Source organism: Esox lucius, chromosome 2 (assembly GCF_011004845.1).
Source record: "Esox lucius isolate fEsoLuc1 chromosome 2, fEsoLuc1.pri, whole genome shotgun sequence".
Classification (NCBI taxonomy): Eukaryota; Metazoa; Chordata; class Actinopteri; order Esociformes; family Esocidae; genus Esox; species Esox lucius.
Genome location: NC_047570.1, coordinates 36,756,874 through 36,775,980, shown reverse-complemented (window position 1 = coordinate 36,775,980; position 19,107 = coordinate 36,756,874). Strand labels below are relative to the sequence as shown.

Genomic DNA, 19,107 nt, shown 5'->3' with positions numbered 1-19,107 from the left:
ATTTTTTTTATTGGGGGATGATATACAACGGCATCTTACCCAAAAGTCCCACATGTAATTTCTAAAGATTTTGAGTTTGATTCCATCAAATCTATTTGTCCTGATCGGTCCTGATACACTTTTCTTTTGACACTTTTGGATATGCACATTTTCTCTTGCTAGCAGGATAATTATTAGGCAAATAAATTGTTACAAACATTTTAGACCTACATCTCCACTACAATTTTTTACTAATTTAATACAGGTCTAAATTGACGATTTTATGAGTGTAATTAGATCAAAACTATTATGTGAACTTTCCTTGAATTTATTATGAGTATATATGTGTTCATTCAATTTATAGTTTAGGGTTTATAATTAATTGCCGTGTAATTTATGTTCTTGTCCATGGAATAATAGCTCAGAACAAATTTGTCAAAATTAGTTGCAACACCTGACAGCGGAATAATAATAAAGGCCATACAAAGTCAATTCTACCCAATGTAGCTACATTTAAATAAAATATTGACAAATGTGAGTCATTGTTATTGTTTGTAAGGGGCAAAATGTACTCACATATAATGAATCCACATAGATTGGGGACACTTTCGACTATTATTGTGCTGGGGACCTTTATTTGGAGTACTGCCAAAAAATGTTGAGCCGGAAGTACCTTTTCGCGTTGCTAATGAGTAAGTCTTGTTTACTTGTCGTTGGAGTAGTCGGTAGCTACTAGGGTCAGTCATTCACGGTTCCGAACCTTGCAGACTCGTTGCGGTGCTATTATTTTTGTGAAATGTCCGAGATCCAGGATCCAAAGTCTGTACAGGATCTGACTGGAGTGGTGAGTCTTAAGGCCCCTTTCCATCATTTCCGTATCCTAATCGAAATATCATACTATAAACGCAGCTAATTCAAGCTAGCTGGCGCTTAGCTAGCAGGCTGGCTAACTGGCTAACAAGAATCCTGCCATAGCAAACTGACTCATTAGGTCTTTTCTACCGTATAGTATCTTATGAAATTCAGCTTTGTTGCAATGCCTGTGTTTCGGTCCTGTTAAACGTTAGAACATTGTCTCTTAAAGTTGGTCGTTAAGTACTTGCTCGTTATCTTAACGGTAATTGTGTTTTGGCTTAAAAGCTTTGCATGTTGGCTGGGGAGAACCTTTGAGTCTCCATGGTTTCCATAGTATCACAACTAGAGGCAGCTGTCTAGATATTTTTCGCCACCCTTTTGAGTGGGCATTGGAGGCCGCTTAACGCCCACAAAGTTCACCAATATGCATGCATTACCATTTTGCAACGCTAAAGGATATAAACTTTTCCACCCACACAAATTGCAAATAACTGTCTCATGTTCCTTTCTCTTCTCCTCTTCAGGTCCAGACTCTACTGCAGCAGATGCAGGACAAATTCCAGACCATGTCAGACCAGATTATTGGAAGAAATATCCTGCCTTGTGAATGACAGTTTATAAGACAGACCTTGGGGTTCACACAGGCTTTTTGTTGCTACAACCAAACACATGAATCAAAGTCTTTAAGTATCTGTTATAGTATTCAGTGTGTTTGTAGTATTGCAGAGATTGATGTGAGACAAGCTGACAAGTCAGAACCACTTAAATAATTTGACCTAAGATACATCTTATTTTTTTTAACATTAAAACAGCAGGCTAGCTGTTATGCAGTGGCCATATACCACACCAGTATGTGTATATTGTATCGGTACTCAGGCCAAGGTCCCCTTACAGGGCATATGGGATGGACCAAACTGTACATTGCATTATAAAATAAGCGTATTGTTCCTTGACATGAGTACTCGACGAGATGAGCGGCCGCATTGATGACCTGGAGAAAAACATTGCTGATCTGATGACCCAGGCTGGGGTGGATGAGGTCGAGGGAGAGAACAAGGCTAAAGAGGAACAGGGTTCCGCTTAATGGTAATCAAACACGGAGATCGCCTGGCGTTTCAGTCATGTGTGCTGTGTCCTGTATATTTATGCATGCATGCACGTGTTTGTGTTTTAGAAAAGGTACAGTTAAAATTGTTAACAGTCAACCCTGTGTTTTGTGGAGGATTAGCTTTTGTTGTTTTATTTATTACAGGGTCAAGAATTGCAATTTTAGGTAAATGGACTGGTGCTCATGCTAATATCAGGACTTGTCATTGTTTTTAGAAAGATGTCTGGTATATTTAAAATCTCATTTTTTCCCTCAGGTTGCCAAGTAACAGCGATGGTGGAGACTAGAATGGCAACTGTTTTTGAAGAGTATTGTATATTTTTGTGTTTTTTATTACAGTGTTATTGATTTGCTGTGTGTGTAACATGTTTTATATTTACAGTCATATTAACCCTTGTAATAGTCACAGTCTTGGAGTTTTTTTTGTCGTTCTTAAATTAATATTTTACTTAACTTTTGAAGTAATACCTGGAATAATGGCTCTCTCAGGTGGCTCACTCGGCCAGTAACTGATTATGTCAACTTGCCAACGAAACAGAAATAATATTTCAACACAAAACATTTACCGCTATTAAAAGGATTTCCTAAAATGTGGTGTAGTGTTTGAGATTTCACTTTTTTTTTGGTCGTTCCACATTATGCTGGATGTACATACAATATTTGGTGCTCTGGAATAATTTTTTTATTTAATGTATTATAACAGCATTTCAACCGTAAAATAACTGGCATGTGTAATTAAAATGTCATGTAATTAAATAGGATTTGGACACAATTTCAAATGAGAGCAAACAACCTTGAAATGTCTGTCTTCATGAAGAAGTTGGTGGCTTCAAATGTATCAGCAGTTTTTTTAGTTTTAACCCTGTTTTCGATGTTTCTAATCTGGTGCCTCCATAAAGGACTATGTAAAAGTGCTAGTTAGCTCAAGTTTAAAATGGCATGGATGTGTGTTTCTTAGTCAAATCTATCACCACTGCACACCAATAACACATTGCTTCTGAGAGGTGAGGCCATAGAAATCCTAAAGGGGGGGGGGGCACCACACCACACCAACGCTTGCTGAACATTTAACCTGACCTCTGAAAACTCACCCGCAATCATATTTTTTGTCTTTCAAAAAAAAATTTATATTGAACACGCATAAGTAATGAGTAGCTCTGGTAATGCAGCCAAAAATATAATGGGTAAAAATATATTCAGTAGTTTTATCAACTGAAATACAAACAGAAGTGAAAGAAACATACCATTAACAAAGGAAAAACAGAAAAGAAATGACGCCACATTAGCTCCTCCTTCTGGTCAGACAAGTCAATAGTTTGAACGCGTCAGACATGCACTTTGGCTCTGCAACCATTTATACACTTACATATCTGGCACTCAGAATAGGCCTACAGTGCAGCCTGCGTAATCGATTGGTGTCTAACATTCACATTTTAGTCATTTAGCAGACACACAAATGCAGGAAGCCCTATCAACAGTGAGTCGCAGTAGTCCAGGAATTAGATGGAATTAGATGGCAAGTGCCTGGATTAGTGTGTGTGCCGCTTGCTATCTGAGGTGAGGTTGTAGTCTAGAAATGTTGCAGAGCATGAACCGGCCAGAATGTGCTACTGTCTCAATGTGTGCCGATAACAGCAGGGTTGTTGTCCCGGACCATCATTTACGCTCTGGGAGGAGGACACTGTTGAGTTGATGGACTGTGATGGACAGCGCTTGGCTTGGGCTAAAATAAGTGCAGGAACAGCCAAATGGCACGTTAGACTATGTTCATCAAAATGTGTTAATAAGACCCGTTCCAATTAGGCTTTTGCCTCAGAAAGGAACCAGAAACGCTGTTTGCCTAAAGTTAGAAATACTGAAGATCTTGGAGTGGACCGTTCTAACCCTGGAGGAAGAGCCGCTCCTTTCCTCTTCTTCCAGTCTTTTTGGCTTAGATCATTGTTGTCTGGCTGGTAGTCTGGATTATGCGTCTGGGTTCTGCTGGGATTACTGGTGTGGACTGGGATTAGCATGTGATTAGGGGTCCTGGTCTAATTTCCCCTGCCTTGGAGGTGATCTAATTGGGCCCAGCCTCTTCAGATCAGACCTCAGGGATGTTTTAGTCAGAGCAGCAGCATGGCACCGGCCTGCATTAGTACCCAAGACTGCATTTTCTCTCTCTGTCAATCTCTTACTATGGATGTGTATAGTTATTTCAAATCTTAATACAATCCCACGTTGCATTTTAATTTTCCACTTTTGCATGTCAATAGGAAAATGCAAATACACTAATGTGATTTGCATTTTAATTTTCGTCTACTGGTATGCAAATTTACTTTGTGATTATCGAAATTCAAATGTTAATTGAAATGTGAAAAGTGAGAAACAGCGCCACCCTTTGCAAATGAATTTCCACGCTCTGAGGCCGTTTTCCCAACTTAATGATGGAACTTAATTAAGGGAACATCAGAGCCCTATTCCCTTTCAATGAAGGAAACATCAGAGCCGTATTCCCTTTCAATGAAGGAAACATCAGAGCCATATTCTCTTTCAATGAAGGAAACATCAGAGCCATATTCTCTTTCAATGAAGGAAACATCAGAGCCGTATTCTCTTTCAGTGAAGGAAACATCAGAGCCCTATTCCATTTGAATGAAGGAAACATCAGAGCCCAATTCCCTTTCAATGAAGGAAGCATTATCTTCCTGCTCCCAGCCATCGTAGACCTCCAGCGCAAGCGGTGTCTGCGCAGATCATCATGGATTCTTCACATCCAGGCCACAAACTGTTTGCCCTTCTTCCATTAGGCAGACGGTATAGGTCTCTTCGTTCCTGGACCACCAGGCTCAGGAACAGTTTCTTTCCATCTACAGTAACCCTGTTGAACTCTGTGACCCATTACTAACCACACCCCCCGCTTCCCAGGGACCTTGTTGCACTACTTCCTTTGTACTACTCTGACACTGCCTTGCAAAGTCTGATAATGGAGGTTTTCAGTTGTTACAGGTACATGTCTACCTCAGGAACCTCACTGCTGCTATCCCTGCAATTCAGTTGCACATGCACCTGGCACATGCAATTTGCCATTTTGCACATTTAGAATTGCCATTGTGCTTGCAATTTTACAGTTGTTACATATGCATGTCTACCTCTTGGACCTCATTGCTGCAATCTCTGCATCCCGGTTTCACATGCTAACTTTAATTTGCTTTGATTGCACATCTAGAATGCCATTTAGAATTGCCATTTGTACCTGCAAAACGGCTATCCCACTTGTAACATACTTAATACTTGTACATTTTCTGCCCTCTATTTGGCTTAATTGCACATTTAGTATTGCCATTTGTACTGCATTTGCCTTCATTGCACATCTACATTCCGCTTGTAATATAAATATATTTAATACTTGTAAATAGTTTTTTAAATACATTTTCTGCCCTCTTGTATTTGCACTTCTGGTTAGATGCTAACTGCATTTTGTTGTACTGTACTTGTTCAATGACAATAAAGCTGAATCTAATCTAATCAGAACCCTATTCCCTTTCAATGGACAGCGAAGTGGGCGGTGGGCTGTGATAGCTTTTCCCAAGCTTTACAACGTGACACGATGATCGCCACTGCAAGGATTTTTCTCAGTTTTCTATTCATAGTGTGATGATAAGGAGTTAATGAATGAACTCACTATTCATCGCAGAATACTCTGCCTCTAAAAATATGATATGAGAGTAGGCTACAATTAATTCCCTGTAAATCATAGCCTACTGTTATCCAAATAATATCAAATTTTACTGACACCGAGGATCTTACAATTTCCAGTTATCATATGACAAGATAAACGAAAAACGATTACTTGGCTAATTATAACTACGATTAAAATAAAAGCTTCAGTGATTATTTACATGTTTGAGTGCATTGTTTCAATTTTATAGAAACAATAATGTATTTAATAACCAGAGCTTTCTTCATACAACCGTGCTATTCAATAAATTCTGCAAAATCCTAGCACGTAAGCGCGCAAGATCCAGATAATGTGACCCATTATCCCGAATTTCGCGTGTAGTGTTAACACACCCTCAGGGACTCCTCATACACCCGTATGGATTCCTCATGGTGTACGTAAGTAAAAAAAACTTTTTCCAAAATCGGATGTTGGTCAGTAAATACTGTATTTATTAATGATTGTAATTTGAACCTAATGAAACAGACCTCCTATTTAATAATAATATAATCATATTTTGGCAGGAATGTGAATAGTCAGTTTTCATCTTCACATGTCTACCATTTCACAACTAACTGAGACTGTAGCGGTAGTCCTGTGCTATTACGCAATGTATTTACGTGTTCACATTTAATCAGCATATTACCAGAATTTTCCCCTCCCCCGTATCCCAATTTATTCCACCCATTAAAGCAAGAGGGATAGTAAGGTCGTTTATATTGCAGATTTCTGTACATACCCAGCTTTTTCAAAATCTTAGAAATACTGTTGGGTATGTGGATTGAAACTTTAAACAGAGCTTCTGAACATAAACTTTTTACAAATGGCAGAGGGACAGGTGAAATGGTCTCTGAACAACACTTTCCAGATTGGAGTTGGTGAAGATAAAGTTTCAATATAGCTTAATTTAAGAGACAACCGCTTACAAAATTGATTAATCCCTGTGCTCAACAGGCTATCTGAATGCAGATGTATATGACACCGCTCTTCTCTTGGTTTGCTGTCTAGTTTGATACTGTAGTGTAGATCCTATCATTGTCGTTGAAATCTTAGGACGCGTTTAGAGGTTTGTTTATGCAGCACTACTTTTGTGTACATCCGAGAATTTTTACAAAGTAATTGTCTTGTTATTTCTTGAAAGTATCCGTGCAACCTTGATTGCAGTATCGAAACAACTGAATACATCTTCTGTCATAAACTATTGGACATGATCGTGGCCGAATGACGAGAATGGCTCGATTATTCCTTGGGTCTATTTCTTCTGGGTGGCAGTACTGCGCCTTTCTCCTCGCTCCTGTGCTAGCCGCCATCTTGAATTTTAATGTTAATTTCTGGAAAAAAAATAGTTTCCTCCGATATTTTCGTTTACGGTCTTGTGCCAATCCTGGATTATTATTCAAGGATTATCTGTTGTTACTGCTCATTCTACAATAAATAATTAGTGAGTATTTACGTCATTTTTGTTAGTCGGCATGGTCGTTGATTTTGCCACTTTCCTATGGGTTAATTCTTTTTTGGAGATGGCAGGTAGCTACTAGCTAGCTAATAACAGTCTTGCGAGAGTGTGCAGTTTCTTAGCTAGTTAGATCAAGAATAACTAATGTAAACAATCAAATGACAACCATTGTTGCTGCGTTATTTCGTAAATAAATAAATAACTAATTTTCGATAAGGTTGCCAGTTGTCCTGAGTTAGCATGTTAGCCTGCTAACATTAGCTAGCTAACAAACAAACATCAGGCCTTGGCGAGTGTTTGTGTATCAATTTTATATTGTTTTCAAACAGTGTTGTATCTCATTACAAGGGTTGTTTGTGCTGTTTAATTTGAACAACAAATATGTACCAGTAACGTTATGGTTTACTAACTTGTGACCGGTAGATTCGTTGCTAACGTTGGCTAAGTAACAGTTTTGGGTTGTGTTTTGTTGGTTAGCTAACTGACGTTTGCTATCTGCTTAAACATGTTCCGACCAATTGCTCTGGAATTCGTGTTGTTAGCTTACTATAGGCGAGTTTTATGTGTTGCAGTTTCCTGTTAATTGACAATGCAGTGGCTTTAAACTAAGCCAGAATAAATGACTAACGTTAGCTTATTTGCCAATCTAGGTGATGTGGGCTAACGTTAGCCAACGTTACATAGCTAGTTAACATTAACGTTTGCTCACTAACCATTCTTGTATTTCCGCCCGCAGTCTCTGAATAATGTCAGCTATTTACTACATTTACAAAAAAAATGGCTTTAATCAGGGGCCTTTAATATGGAAAGCTAAGTTTGGCTAACTCATTTTGTCACTGGCTTTCCGGGTTCTTGAATGATGCAGTCAGTTAGCAAAGTTCGCTAGCTTGCTAATGTGACAGTAATTAGTACGTGATGTGTTCATTTAATTGACAGTGGTGTACCAAATGCAGCACAGGAACACAGTTTGAACGCATTAGCTAGCGTTTTTATTGCCAAACTGTCGTTCCTTTACGACCACTGTTATTGTTAGCTAAGAGGCTAGCTTGCTAATAATGTACAGTAAAGGTAACTACAAACCTAACTAGCTACCAATATAGTTGTACAGTCAATCGTGGCATATTGCATTTTGCTTAAAATGTAGCGTACGTGTTAAGAACAATTTGTGTAACTAAACTAAGATATAATGCACGCTGCTCTTTCCAATGGTAGGCTAGTGACGCGGAGTGTGCAGACCCAAACTCGAATTTGCGAGATCTTATTGGCGCTGGTCCTTTGCAGTTAGTGAACGCTTATTCTGAAGTGTGCGCGTTTGTAACAAATTTTGCGCTACCCTCGAACCGGTTTTTTTCCTGAAACTTTAGCTAATGGTAAAGTCAAACATAAGTCCAGTCTGGTAGAGTAACCTATTCTAGTTTTGCGAACAGAAAACTATTAATCAGATGTTACAGCCGTCTTCTGCTCTTCCAGTCCCGGTGGGAAATGGAAATAAGCGAATGTTTCAGGTTTATCTGGTGGACCATTTGGCTTCAAGTTATTTTGTAGAAACAATCCATAAAGTAAATGTATGGCTACAGTTTAACTTTAGAGGGATAGTTAGTCCAAGTTACTACTTATTGTTTTGTAACACATGGTTTGACAATATTCCATGTTTTCATTTAGTATTCTTGACAATTTCCCAACGCCAACCTTTGACTGTGAAATGTAAAGTACTGTTATAGGTATAATTGTTAGTATTTGTACAGTGATTTGATTTTGTGGCATTTGTGCGACAATCCCATTCATAGTACCAATATTTTTCACGCACAAGCTACAAGCCATCATATTTTTGAGTTTGAGCTTTACAATCCATTTTACACTGGTTCAGATGATTTACATATATTATCCATCATTGGACAGTGCCAGGGAAATAAAACCAATGTGTGAATTACAGTCATTCCTTGTCCATAAGGCTGCTTGCAGGCAATGACAGCAATGTGTCATTAAACAGTCCCTTGTAATATGTAATTCCTGTCTGTGTTATGGCTGCTGAACAATACATAATCTTAGCAAAACTAAAAAAAAAAAGAAAGTGGTTTAAGTGGAATCACTCCCATTTGACCACTAAGTGTCACTGTAGGTCGATTATGAAGCAGAATCATTTAAATGTATTATCTACATTTTATTCAGTCATTTTTTGTTTTGAGACCTTTCATACAAGCACCTAGCTAGTACATATGTGGCTCAAGTTGGACACTTGTGAAGATGTTTTCATTCACGTATGTATCCAGCCATTTTGTTTCCACTTATGTCCATTATTGCTCTGTATAAAGGATAAATAAAAAAAAACACTAAATTCCACACCAATTGACAGTTTTTTTTTTTTTTAGACTCTAATGCTTTTGTAGTTTCACTCAAGTTTCAGTCGCAGTTCAATTATAGCATTTATGGTTGTTAGATAAGACAACATCCATCACGTTTCAACCAAAAGGCACTAACTTGTATTGCCTGTCTTCTCGCATTTGACCACCTAGGGGCACTGCAAGTCCCTTCTTAGCCACGGTGTTAGTCCAAGAAAAGTTGAGCCATATAGCTTTGCAACTTTCTCGTACATCTATGGCTTTGGTCTAGAATGGAGACTTTTTTTTTTTCTTTTATAAGAAACATTTAAATAACCTTGTTATGACTGATTGATTTAGTGAAGGTGTGTGTCTGTTTTGTGAAACACTTTTTTTTTTTTTTTCATGCTTCCAGTGCTTGTTCATTCATATAAGTGGCCTCTTTGTCTGTAGCCTGTGTGCATGCAATTCACACGCATCTGTATGGTCAACAGCCTAACCCGGGTGCCTGTGCACTCCACCCTCAGGTGGCGACCCCTAGCTCCCGGCCTTCCCCTGTCCAGAGCTCTGTCTCGACTCGCTGACTAAATGCAACGGGACCCGGGGGCTTGTGGGCATGAAGTGGCTGGGCGAATCCAAGAACATGGTGTTAAATGGCAGCCGGCGACACTCGAGCAAGTACTCCTCTAGTGAGCAGCAGCTTGTGGGCCAGAGCCAGACCCGCTCTCAGCAGCACCCGCAGAGGAGCTCCCTACGGTCGGCCACGGGCAGCAGGAGGTGTAGCCGCCGTGAGTACCGGGACATTAGTCTCTCCCCGAGTGGTGGTGTTCTTTAGAACAAACTGCAGCAAAGCATGTGTCCAGTGAGAGTTTCTTATTGGGCACTTTTCAGATAATCACTCCCTTTCAGTCGGTTTGGTTCCTAGTGAAAATGACCCTGGGTCTGTTTGAGTTGAGACGAAACAAAAATAAAACTGTCAATGTGGAATGTGTACTGATGTGGTCTTTTTCCCAGGGTTCAGTGCGGCCAGCCTGGAGGCTGAGCGTCGCTATGTCCCGTCCTCCGGCATGACGGCCAAGGAGCTGTGTGAACACGATGACCTCACCACCTGCCTGATCCTTGACCCCTATTTAGGGTTTCAGACACACAAGATGAACACCAGGTTTGTGCTGCCCTCACCCGACCCCTGTGTTTGACTGCGTTCCCATTTACGGAGACACGCCTCCATCATAACCCTGGGAAACCGAAATGCTCAGTTGTTGGTGACACTGAATGTGGCCATGTTGTGACAGGTTTCGGCCAATCAAAGGGAGACAAGAGGAGCTGAAGGAGATCATTGAGCGGTTCAAGAAGCACGACAACCTGGAGAAAGCATTCAGAGCTCTCACCTCTGGAGACTGGTCCAGACATCACTTCCTGCACAAGTCTAAAGCACAAGAGAAGCTTTTCAAACAGCATGTGAGGATTTGGCCACGTGTCACATGATCCCCTACTCCCCATGTACAAGTGGTTCTGAACTGATGGGAGGTATAGAATGGGTCACAGGTGTCTTGAGTAAATATTCTGAATTTAAATCACTGCCAAGCAGAAAGCAAGTAGAAATTATAATTACATTTTTTACATCATTTATTTCTGCAGTTAATTAAATGATCAAACAGTATTTTAGATGCCTACGTGTGTTATTAGCAAAGCTGTTTAACAGATTTGATCCTCAGACTAGTGATTTTGCCAACATTCTCTATCTAGAATACGAGCAGTATGGAATTATTCATAGTGAATGGGATGCAAATGTTCTTTACTTGTATAGTTGCTGCAATGTTGGTAAAGCATAGTTGGCATTGTGTATGGACAGTGGGGAACAAAAGCGGGTTTTGATGCTAGGACTCTGGGCTGGACTCTGATCCATGCTGTTACCTATTTTCAGTCATCTATTGTCAAATAAAAATCTGAACTCTTAAATGATCAACTTTTGTTTGCTTTCCATTTGTTAAGGTTTTTGTTTATCTCCGGATGTTTGCTACTGATAGTGGGTTTGAGATTCTCCCGTGCAATCGCTACTCTTCAGAGCAAAACGGAGCCAAGATTGTCGCAACGAAGGAATGGTTAGCTGCGCCCTTTATACTTTCTGTTCCTGTCATTGAAATGGACTGACATTTTCCAAAACCACCAAACCAAAAAGGCCTTTTGATACCTTCTGTTATAGCTTTGGTGATAACGTGTTTTTCTGTGTTTTACTCTTCCTCTGTACATATACCCTCTCCCACCTTCTGTCTGTCCTTCAGGAAACGAAATGATAAGATTGAATATCTAGTGGGCTGCATTGCCGAGCTTTCAGAGAGCGAGGAGAACATGTTGCTTCGCCATGGGGAGAATGACTTCAGCGTCATGTACTCCACACGCAAGAACTGTGCTCAGCTTTGGCTGGGACCAGCAGCCTTCATTAACCACGGTACTGAAGGGTTTACTGGCAATATAATGCAGGTTGTCCGAAAAATGCTTACCTGTGTAATTTGCATCGCTATGTATGCTTAAGGTTAATAAATATTCATAAGGGAATAAACCAACTTTTTTTTTTTAAAGACCTCACTTCTAAATGAAGTATTTGCTTTTCTGATCTGTTGCAGTGTGTTCTTAATACACTAAGAACTCTTTAGTTTTAGTACAATGTTCTCCGTCTGTTGGTGTTGATTGTCGTGAAATCGGGTCATGGTAGCAACTGGGTCTTCAAGGAAATTCACTCCTTGTTTAGTAAGATCCTTTGAGGCAGAGAAACTGGAAGCAGGCGGAAACCGAGAGGAAATGCCCCCACAATGATAGTGATTGTGCCTCCCCCCAACACAAAAAAAGAGTGCCATAAGATACTGAAATTAACGAATGTGTTCCTAATCTTTTGTATTTTGTATCTTTCTTTTTAGATTGTCGGCCGAACTGCAAGGTGAGTGCCATTATAGGGTGAATCCAAGGGGCTTTCCTCGGTGGGGCTGCGTTCAAGTGTATGTTTGTTTGTCACATGTACCGAAGAAAAAGCCAATGTTATTACATGTGCAGTGCAAATCCAGTGCCCCAATGTTTGTATTGACTGAGGCATTTTGTAATAATAGTTGAATGCTGCTCAGTGTATCGCTTGTTATAATAGTTGAATGCTGCTCTGTGTATAGCTTGTTATAATGGTTGAATGCCGCTCTGTGTATAGCTTGTTATAATGGTTGAATGCCGCTCTGTGTATAGCTTGTTATAATGGTTGAATGCCGCTCTGTGTATAGCTTGTTATAATGGTTGAATGCCGCTCTGTGTATAGCTTGTTATAATGGTTGAATGCTGCTCTGTGTATAGCTTGTTATAATAGTTGAATGCTCCTCAGTGTATAGCTTGCCAAACAAGGCCCTGGTATGAATTTGTCCACTGGTGGGGACAAGTCACTATTTTTAATAAATCTTAAAGGTTGTTAAAACTTGGATTATAGTGTTATAGGCACAACATGTTATTGCGTCGTATGTATGTTTCTTGTCTGGCTAGCTAACCTTGTGACACATTTTCACTATCTAGTCAGTTGGCACATAACGCCATGGCAACAGGTATTCTATAGATTATGCTTATTCATTCAGGTGGTCTCCTGATGTGGCTTTCAGGTTAGGTGTTTTTATGCAATATTAACATCCACTTTTTACCATTTACTCTTTTATAAAACATCTAAATAGAATTGCTGATCCAGGATCACCCGCTGCCTGTAATCTTATTAATTATGCTCTTCGAGGTTGAGCTGATCCCATGTAATTTAGCACTCCTACTCGGATGGTTTTTGAGTAGCAGGTCAGGTGTGTGCCAGCATCACAGCCAGATGGTTCAGTGTGTAACTCAACGTTGCGGTGTGTACCAGTTTGTGTCGACAGGACGTGACACAGCCTGCGTCAAGGTGCTGAGAGACATCGAACCGGGGGAGGAGATCTCATGTTACTATGGCGATGGATTCTTTGGGGAAAACAATGAACATTGTGAATGCTACACATGTGAACGGTACGTCCTGACATGCCCGCTGCCAGGCGCGGGAACGGTACGTCCTGACATACCCGCTGCCAGGCGCGGGAACGCGTAGCATCGTGGATTTACAAAATTACAGATTTTGGGGATTTAAATATAATTAACCCTTTGACGCGTACGATCACACCCGTGTGTTTAGAACGCACCATTAGAACAGCTGGTCAGACCGCGCTGTTATTTACTCACATTTAGCTCAAACAGTGTTTCTAACCTTATTTCCTGATTGCAATTGTTTCAAGACCACACTATGATATTAACCAGGTAGCGAGCATTCAAATCGGATAAGTCCACCACCAAATTGAAGCATGCTGTTTTGCAGACGCCTCACTGGTGCTTTCAAATCCAAAGCTGGGCTGCCGGCGGAGGCTCCGGTGATCAACAGCAAGTACGGGTTACGGGAGACGGACAAGCGCCTGAACCGGCTGAAGAAGATGGAGCTGGGAGAGGGCAGCCGGAGCTCGGACAGTCACTCGGTCGGCTCCCACACCGACATAGACTCTCAGGACACACCAAAAACACACACATGTAAGGACCGGTCCAACACGTGGTTAAATCTGGGGTTGGGCTCCGCAACAATTTATCCCAAGTTTGTTTTTTTCCCCCCGTTGTTTTATTTTTGTGTTACTTCCGCATTTTGACTCCTGTGCTGAATGTATGTATGTAAAATCAATAAACAACATTTTAACATTTATCGAAGTATGTTTTGAAGTCCAATTAGAGTATTTAATAAAAAGGGAGCAGGATGAATCACCTGATGGCTTTCTTTGTTTCCTCCCTTCAGCTGTAAGGAAAAGGACTTCCTCTAGTAAGTTCAGCAAAACCAGGACTCAAACCAGACAGTCTCTTCCCAGGGCTCTCACCTCTACCTCACCTTCTAAACAAAGTCATATAGACAGTAACAGGGTACCAAAGAGACTAAGATCCAAACCCGCCAAGTCTTCCCTCTCCAAAGTGCGGTTGCGGAGTCGGGTTTGCAGCACGGGCAGAGGGTCGGAATCCAAGGCGGCGGCGGGGGCGGCGTCCGGGACCCGAGGAGGGGAGACGGTGGGTCCCGGGCCGGGCCGCCTCGGTCTCCGTGAGTCCAGAACGTCCTCGCTGTGTAAGGCGGGCGTGTCTGTGAAGAAGGAGAAGGATACGGAGGGACCGGTCCAAACCGCTCTGGGCCAGCGAGGGTGTTTGACCCGCCACGCGGCCAAGGAGAACAACACGCCGACAGCCTGCGAGAGCATCCCAAACCAGCCTTGTACTTACAGAACTCGCAGGTCCACCAGGACCCTGGTGAAGGCCCAGGAAGCTGCCGCCGGCTTGGCCGGAGTTAAACTAGAGCCGGTGGGCCTGGAAGGCCACAGCGCCGTCCTCGGTGGGGTAGTGATTAAAACCGAGCCCGCTGACCTGGAGGAGTATCTGGGCCACGGGCTGGGGGGTCTGGAGCTGGCCGGGCGTCTGAACACGAAAAGAGGAGCCGGTACCAGGCGCAGTCGGCTCACTCAGCTCCGTCCTGAGCGGACGATAAAACGCGAGGACTCTGCGTACGGCGAGCCTGTCACGCCGGTGGCTACGGCCCCGGTGGCGTCCTCCCGTAAACCCGGCCACCGCCACACCGACGCCGACACGGCGGACTGCGGCACGATGCTGCTGGGCTTCCCCGTCTCGGAGCGGCACTGGGACTACCACGGCGTGGCCAATGGCAGCAAGCCCCTCCGGAGGAACCGGGACAAGGGACGGGAGAAGGGCCGACGGGACAAAGACAAGGGGTGCTACCGGAGCCGCAGGGCGGAGCGGCGCGGCAGGGGGGACCGATCGCAGGGCAAGGGGAAGAAGAAGCGTCGGATTACGCGCTACGACGCCCAGCTGATCCTGGAGAACAGCGGCGGAATCCCAAAGCTGACCCTCCGCCGGCGGAGGGACAGCAGCAGCAGCAAGACCAACGAGCCCAACGAGGGGGAGCCGATCGGCACACAGCAGCAGGCCAGCAGCACCACAACCGCTCTGCCGCCCACGGGCCAGCCCGCGGGCAACTCCTCTACGTCGGCCTCCTCCAAGATTAGCATCAAGTTCAGTAAGGACCGCTCGCAGGACCGGGAGAGGGGCAGCTCGTGCAGCTCCTACCACGTGTCCAAGCTGAACAACGGGTTCGGATCGCCCGGGCACCACGGTACCGGCAGCTCCACCAAGCTGAAGATCCAGCTTAAGCGCGAGGACGACAGCCGGAGGGTCACCCAGACGCACCCCGACAACAGCTCCTTGAACGGGGAAGTGGTGGGGGGCGGGTTGGGCGGTGGGGGCTTCAGCCTGGAGGCCCGGAACGGTGGGAACCACGGAGTGCACCGGACACAGAACATAGTGGTTGATGATTCTTCGTCTGATGAGGTAGAAGAGGAGGAGGAGGATGATGATGAGGATGATGAGGATGACTACTTTGACGATGAGTTTGAAGACGATTTCATTCCGCTTCCCCCGGCAAAACGGTTGCGTCTCATCGTGGGGAAAGACTCTATAGACATCGATATCTCCTCCAGGAGGAGGGAAGACCAGTCTCTGAGGCTCAATGCCTGATAAGCTCTCTGGATGGAAGTCGTTACTGTGTCCAAAATGGCACCCTCTTTCCCAAACAGAAAACAGCTTTCAATGAGCTCTTGTAGCTCTCTTCAAAAGTAGTGTACTGTCTAGTTAATAGGGTGCTATTTGGAACGTAGGCTCAATCCACCTTTACATGTAAATAAAACACGACTCACTAATCAACTGTCCTGTTGATGTAAAAGAAGTACAGTCATTTAAAAAACTCAAACTAAAAAGTTGCTGAAAATTAAAAAAAAGAATAATAATCAAAACAAGTTATTTTTTTTCTGTACATTTAAAGTGAATGCACTTGTGTTTTATTATTCATAATGAACATGAATATTGTAGAAAGTGTACAGTTATTATGGTGGCTACTCTGTCCTGAAGGCAGACTTTTACTGAACTTTATTTTATTATAATTTTTTTTTGTCTCAGTACGCAATTCTAATTTCTGTTGGCAAACAAAGACCTTTTTGTTAAACACTTACTATATGGGAATATCAGTCCAGTAACATTGTGACGAGATCGGTCTGTTTTTGGTTGTGCCTAGTTTCCATTGTCATATCAGGTCTGCTCGTTACCACACAGTCCCGCCCCACCATGGCATTCTGGTGGGCTTATCAACCTCATCATGATCGGACGCATTGTCTTAGTTCAATGGGAAAACAAACTGGAATTCTGAATGCTAGTTGGAATTTACTCTAACGATGTGTCTCTTCCCATGCAAACTGGCTGTTCTCTGGTATTTCCAGAAGAAAATAAATGATTAGCTACGTTGACTTCGTAATTATGTAGGAGGTGGGGATTTAGCATTTGTGAAGTATATGGGTTTGCATTTGGTGAAGTTATAAACTTGTTGGTAATAATCGCCAGCAGGCAGCCTCAACTAAAAGTACAGCTATCATGCTTTGAAGAAATTGGCGTTAAAAAACATTTATAGATTGATTTTTATAAATAATGTTATTTAACTGCCGAAAATGCTGTTTTCGGCTGTTTATTTTCTTAGGAAGGGATGTCAAAGGTCAGCATGTGGAGGAAAGTCTGAGCTCAGGGATGATAGGCGAGTTACCCCACTAGTAATTACCCGTCAAAAGGCCATTCACGTACATTTTCTAGGTGTACATGGTAAATTCCCACTTCCAACAAACAGCATTAAAGCAAACCGCAATGTTTACACTACATTATGATATGTATTGGGTATTTAAGGGAGGAAATGGACCAATGTTCTAGTAATTTCTGCTTCACTTCTAGAGCCTCTGATGGTTTTACCCACATGGTAAACGGAAAGTAGCAACTTAAAAAAAAGAAATTGCTGTATACCCTCTTACCCATAACCCTCTCTGGTCAATGGAAACATGGCACTCTGGTGGTTCAATCAGTAACACTAATCCAGTGGATCCCAACCTGGGGTATTAGGACCCATGCTGATACTTCACCTGTCCACAGGGGGACTTCAGTTACCAGGCTTATTGGTTAAAAGACATTTGCAGCACTTCTGAGTAACTCAAGAGTCTAGTAAATATTCAGTTGGCAGTACTGTTACCAAAATGGTTGGGAACCACTGCAGCAATCAGTGAAAAGGTCAATTCATGGGTTGAGTAGCATACATGTATGTGATATCTGTATGCTTTTATTTTATAAACATGCAATCATGAAGTTAAAATAGTGTCGAAGAAGTAATGTATTGAAAGACTGTTCATGTTCTGGAAATTATTTAAAATGCATAAACATATTAGTAGTTTATTAGATCCCCTGAAGAAAGAAAAATTACCATTATGGAAAAAGTATTTATAGAATAATTTAGAAGATTAGTTACTTAAGGGCTATAATGCCCCACTCCCAGTCTTTCTGTATATTATTTTGAGTTATTTTAGGGCTGGTATCCCAGACACCAATTAAAGCCTAGTTCTGGACTACAAAAGCTGTTTCGATAGATATTCTCCATTAAACGTGCTTTTTTGTCAATGACCAGGAAACTGGTCTTTAGTGTAAAAACTGCCAAACATTATCAAGGGATCAACTGAGATGAATGTTAACCCCTGTTTTCTGTTCTCCTGTACTGTTCATATCACCAGCAAGCAGCTAATCACAGTTATAAACCAGGGTTGTGTTGATTTGGGTGCTAAATGGAACAAAAAGAGTGCTTCCTTTCCAATGTTGAACTCGTTTTTTGTTTTCTTTTAGAAAATGCTGTGGTATTTAAACCTCTCCACAGGGACCCCGAGGCAGATGCTGTTTCATTTGTTTCGTCTAACTAGCATGCCTGATTCAACTTCTCAATGAATCACCAATCCCTTGAATATGTGAATTGGGGCATGGTAGTTTAGAGCTCCTAGCAAACAATAGTGAAACGCGGGTCCACGTGGAGATGTTTGAGAACCACCACCTTAATGAACACGACCCAGGCTATATTTGTACCTCCACTGTAGGGCCCCTCGGTCAGATGGCACGTTCCCCTGCTCATAGGACCGCAGCATCAGCTAACAGATTTCTAGAACACAGTGTGTGACGTGGATAGCCGATATTTGAAAATTCCTATTTAGGCGTTGTGAGATCTCAATCATGCCTACTGTCTGAGCAGAGGAAAGGGTCTAGTCTGGCTCCATTTTTCACTCTGTACTGTTCTGGGTCTACTGTTTGTGTGCTCTTTGTTCGGTAGCCAGCTGTCTACATTTCTGATGGATGGAATTAAAAAGAAATGTGAATGGTTTGCGGACATTTTAGAGTGTTCTGTGCAGTAGGGGGAAACACTTCAGCATAATTTGAAAGGAGGGCAGTGCTTATGTAAGTCACATGAACACGCCTTGTACTTATTTAACAGTTTTGAATACTTGAAAACAACATTGTTTCTTTGTGAGAATAAACTCTTTTTCTGTGTAGTGTGTTGCCTCTGATGTGTTGAATAAGGAATCATTCAGCTCTGCATGTGTAAGAGTTGCCATCAGAAAAATCGTATCGGTCTCTGTTCTGTGTTTCCAGAATATATATTTTTTTGTAACAGACCTGATGTTTTACAACATAATCCAACTAATGGCTACAAGCCTGAATTTTCCCCTAAAATGTTTTTCTGTTGCTGTCAAGCATTGTTTGATAGTAA

The 19,107-nt window shown here is 42.0% G+C and overlaps 2 protein-coding genes across 6 annotated transcripts; both read left to right on the top strand.

Moving 5' to 3' along the window:
* The first annotated feature begins 675 nt into the window (after positions 1-675).
* Positions 676-2,856, top strand: LOC105029586 (heat shock factor-binding protein 1). Its single transcript, XM_010903023.4, has 4 exons — positions 676-823; positions 1,359-1,425; positions 1,797-1,920; positions 2,199-2,856. The coding sequence occupies exons 1-3, from the start codon at positions 776-778 to the stop codon at positions 1,916-1,918; spliced, it is 237 nt and encodes a 78-aa protein (XP_010901325.1). The 5' UTR covers positions 676-775; the 3' UTR covers positions 1,919-1,920; positions 2,199-2,856.
* A 3,144-nt stretch (positions 2,857-6,000) lies between these two features.
* On the top strand, positions 6,001-18,889 carry LOC105029585 (histone-lysine N-methyltransferase KMT5B). 5 transcript variants are annotated; one of them, XM_034297618.1, is made up of 10 exons: positions 6,001-6,037; positions 9,941-10,201; positions 10,428-10,575; positions 10,706-10,871; positions 11,406-11,515; positions 11,696-11,862; positions 12,329-12,348; positions 13,291-13,427; positions 13,771-13,976; positions 14,233-18,889. In XM_034297618.1, exons 2-10 carry the CDS (start codon positions 10,030-10,032, stop codon positions 16,005-16,007), a joined length of 2,901 nt encoding a protein of 966 aa, XP_034153509.1. In that variant the 5' UTR covers positions 6,001-6,037; positions 9,941-10,029; the 3' UTR covers positions 16,008-18,889. The 5 variants fall into 5 exon arrangements, with proteins under 5 accessions (XP_034153509.1, XP_034153512.1, XP_034153507.1 ...); XM_034297621.1 differs by lacking the exon at positions 6,001-6,037 and adding an exon at positions 6,364-6,411; XM_034297616.1 differs by lacking the exon at positions 6,001-6,037 and adding an exon at positions 6,464-6,705.
* The last annotated feature ends 218 nt before the right edge of the window (positions 18,890-19,107 follow it).

Coding starts and splice junctions, on each gene's coding strand:
- LOC105029586 (XM_010903023.4), top strand. CDS start 776: ATGTCCGAGATCCAGGATCCAAAGTCTGTACAGGATCTGACTGGAGTG. Junction 824..1,358: donor TACAGGATCTGACTGGAGTG/GTGAGTCTTAAG, acceptor TCTCCTCTTCAG/GTCCAGACTCTACTGCAGCA. Junction 1,426..1,796: donor AGACCAGATTATTGGAAGAA/ATATCCTGCCTT, acceptor TGACATGAGTAC/TCGACGAGATGAGCGGCCGC.
- LOC105029585 (XM_034297618.1), top strand. CDS start 10,030: ATGAAGTGGCTGGGCGAATCCAAGAACATGGTGTTAAATGGCAGCCGG. Junction 10,202..10,427: donor CAGCAGGAGGTGTAGCCGCC/GTGAGTACCGGG, acceptor TCTTTTTCCCAG/GGTTCAGTGCGGCCAGCCTG. Junction 11,863..12,328: donor AGCAGCCTTCATTAACCACG/GTACTGAAGGGT, acceptor CTTTCTTTTTAG/ATTGTCGGCCGAACTGCAAG.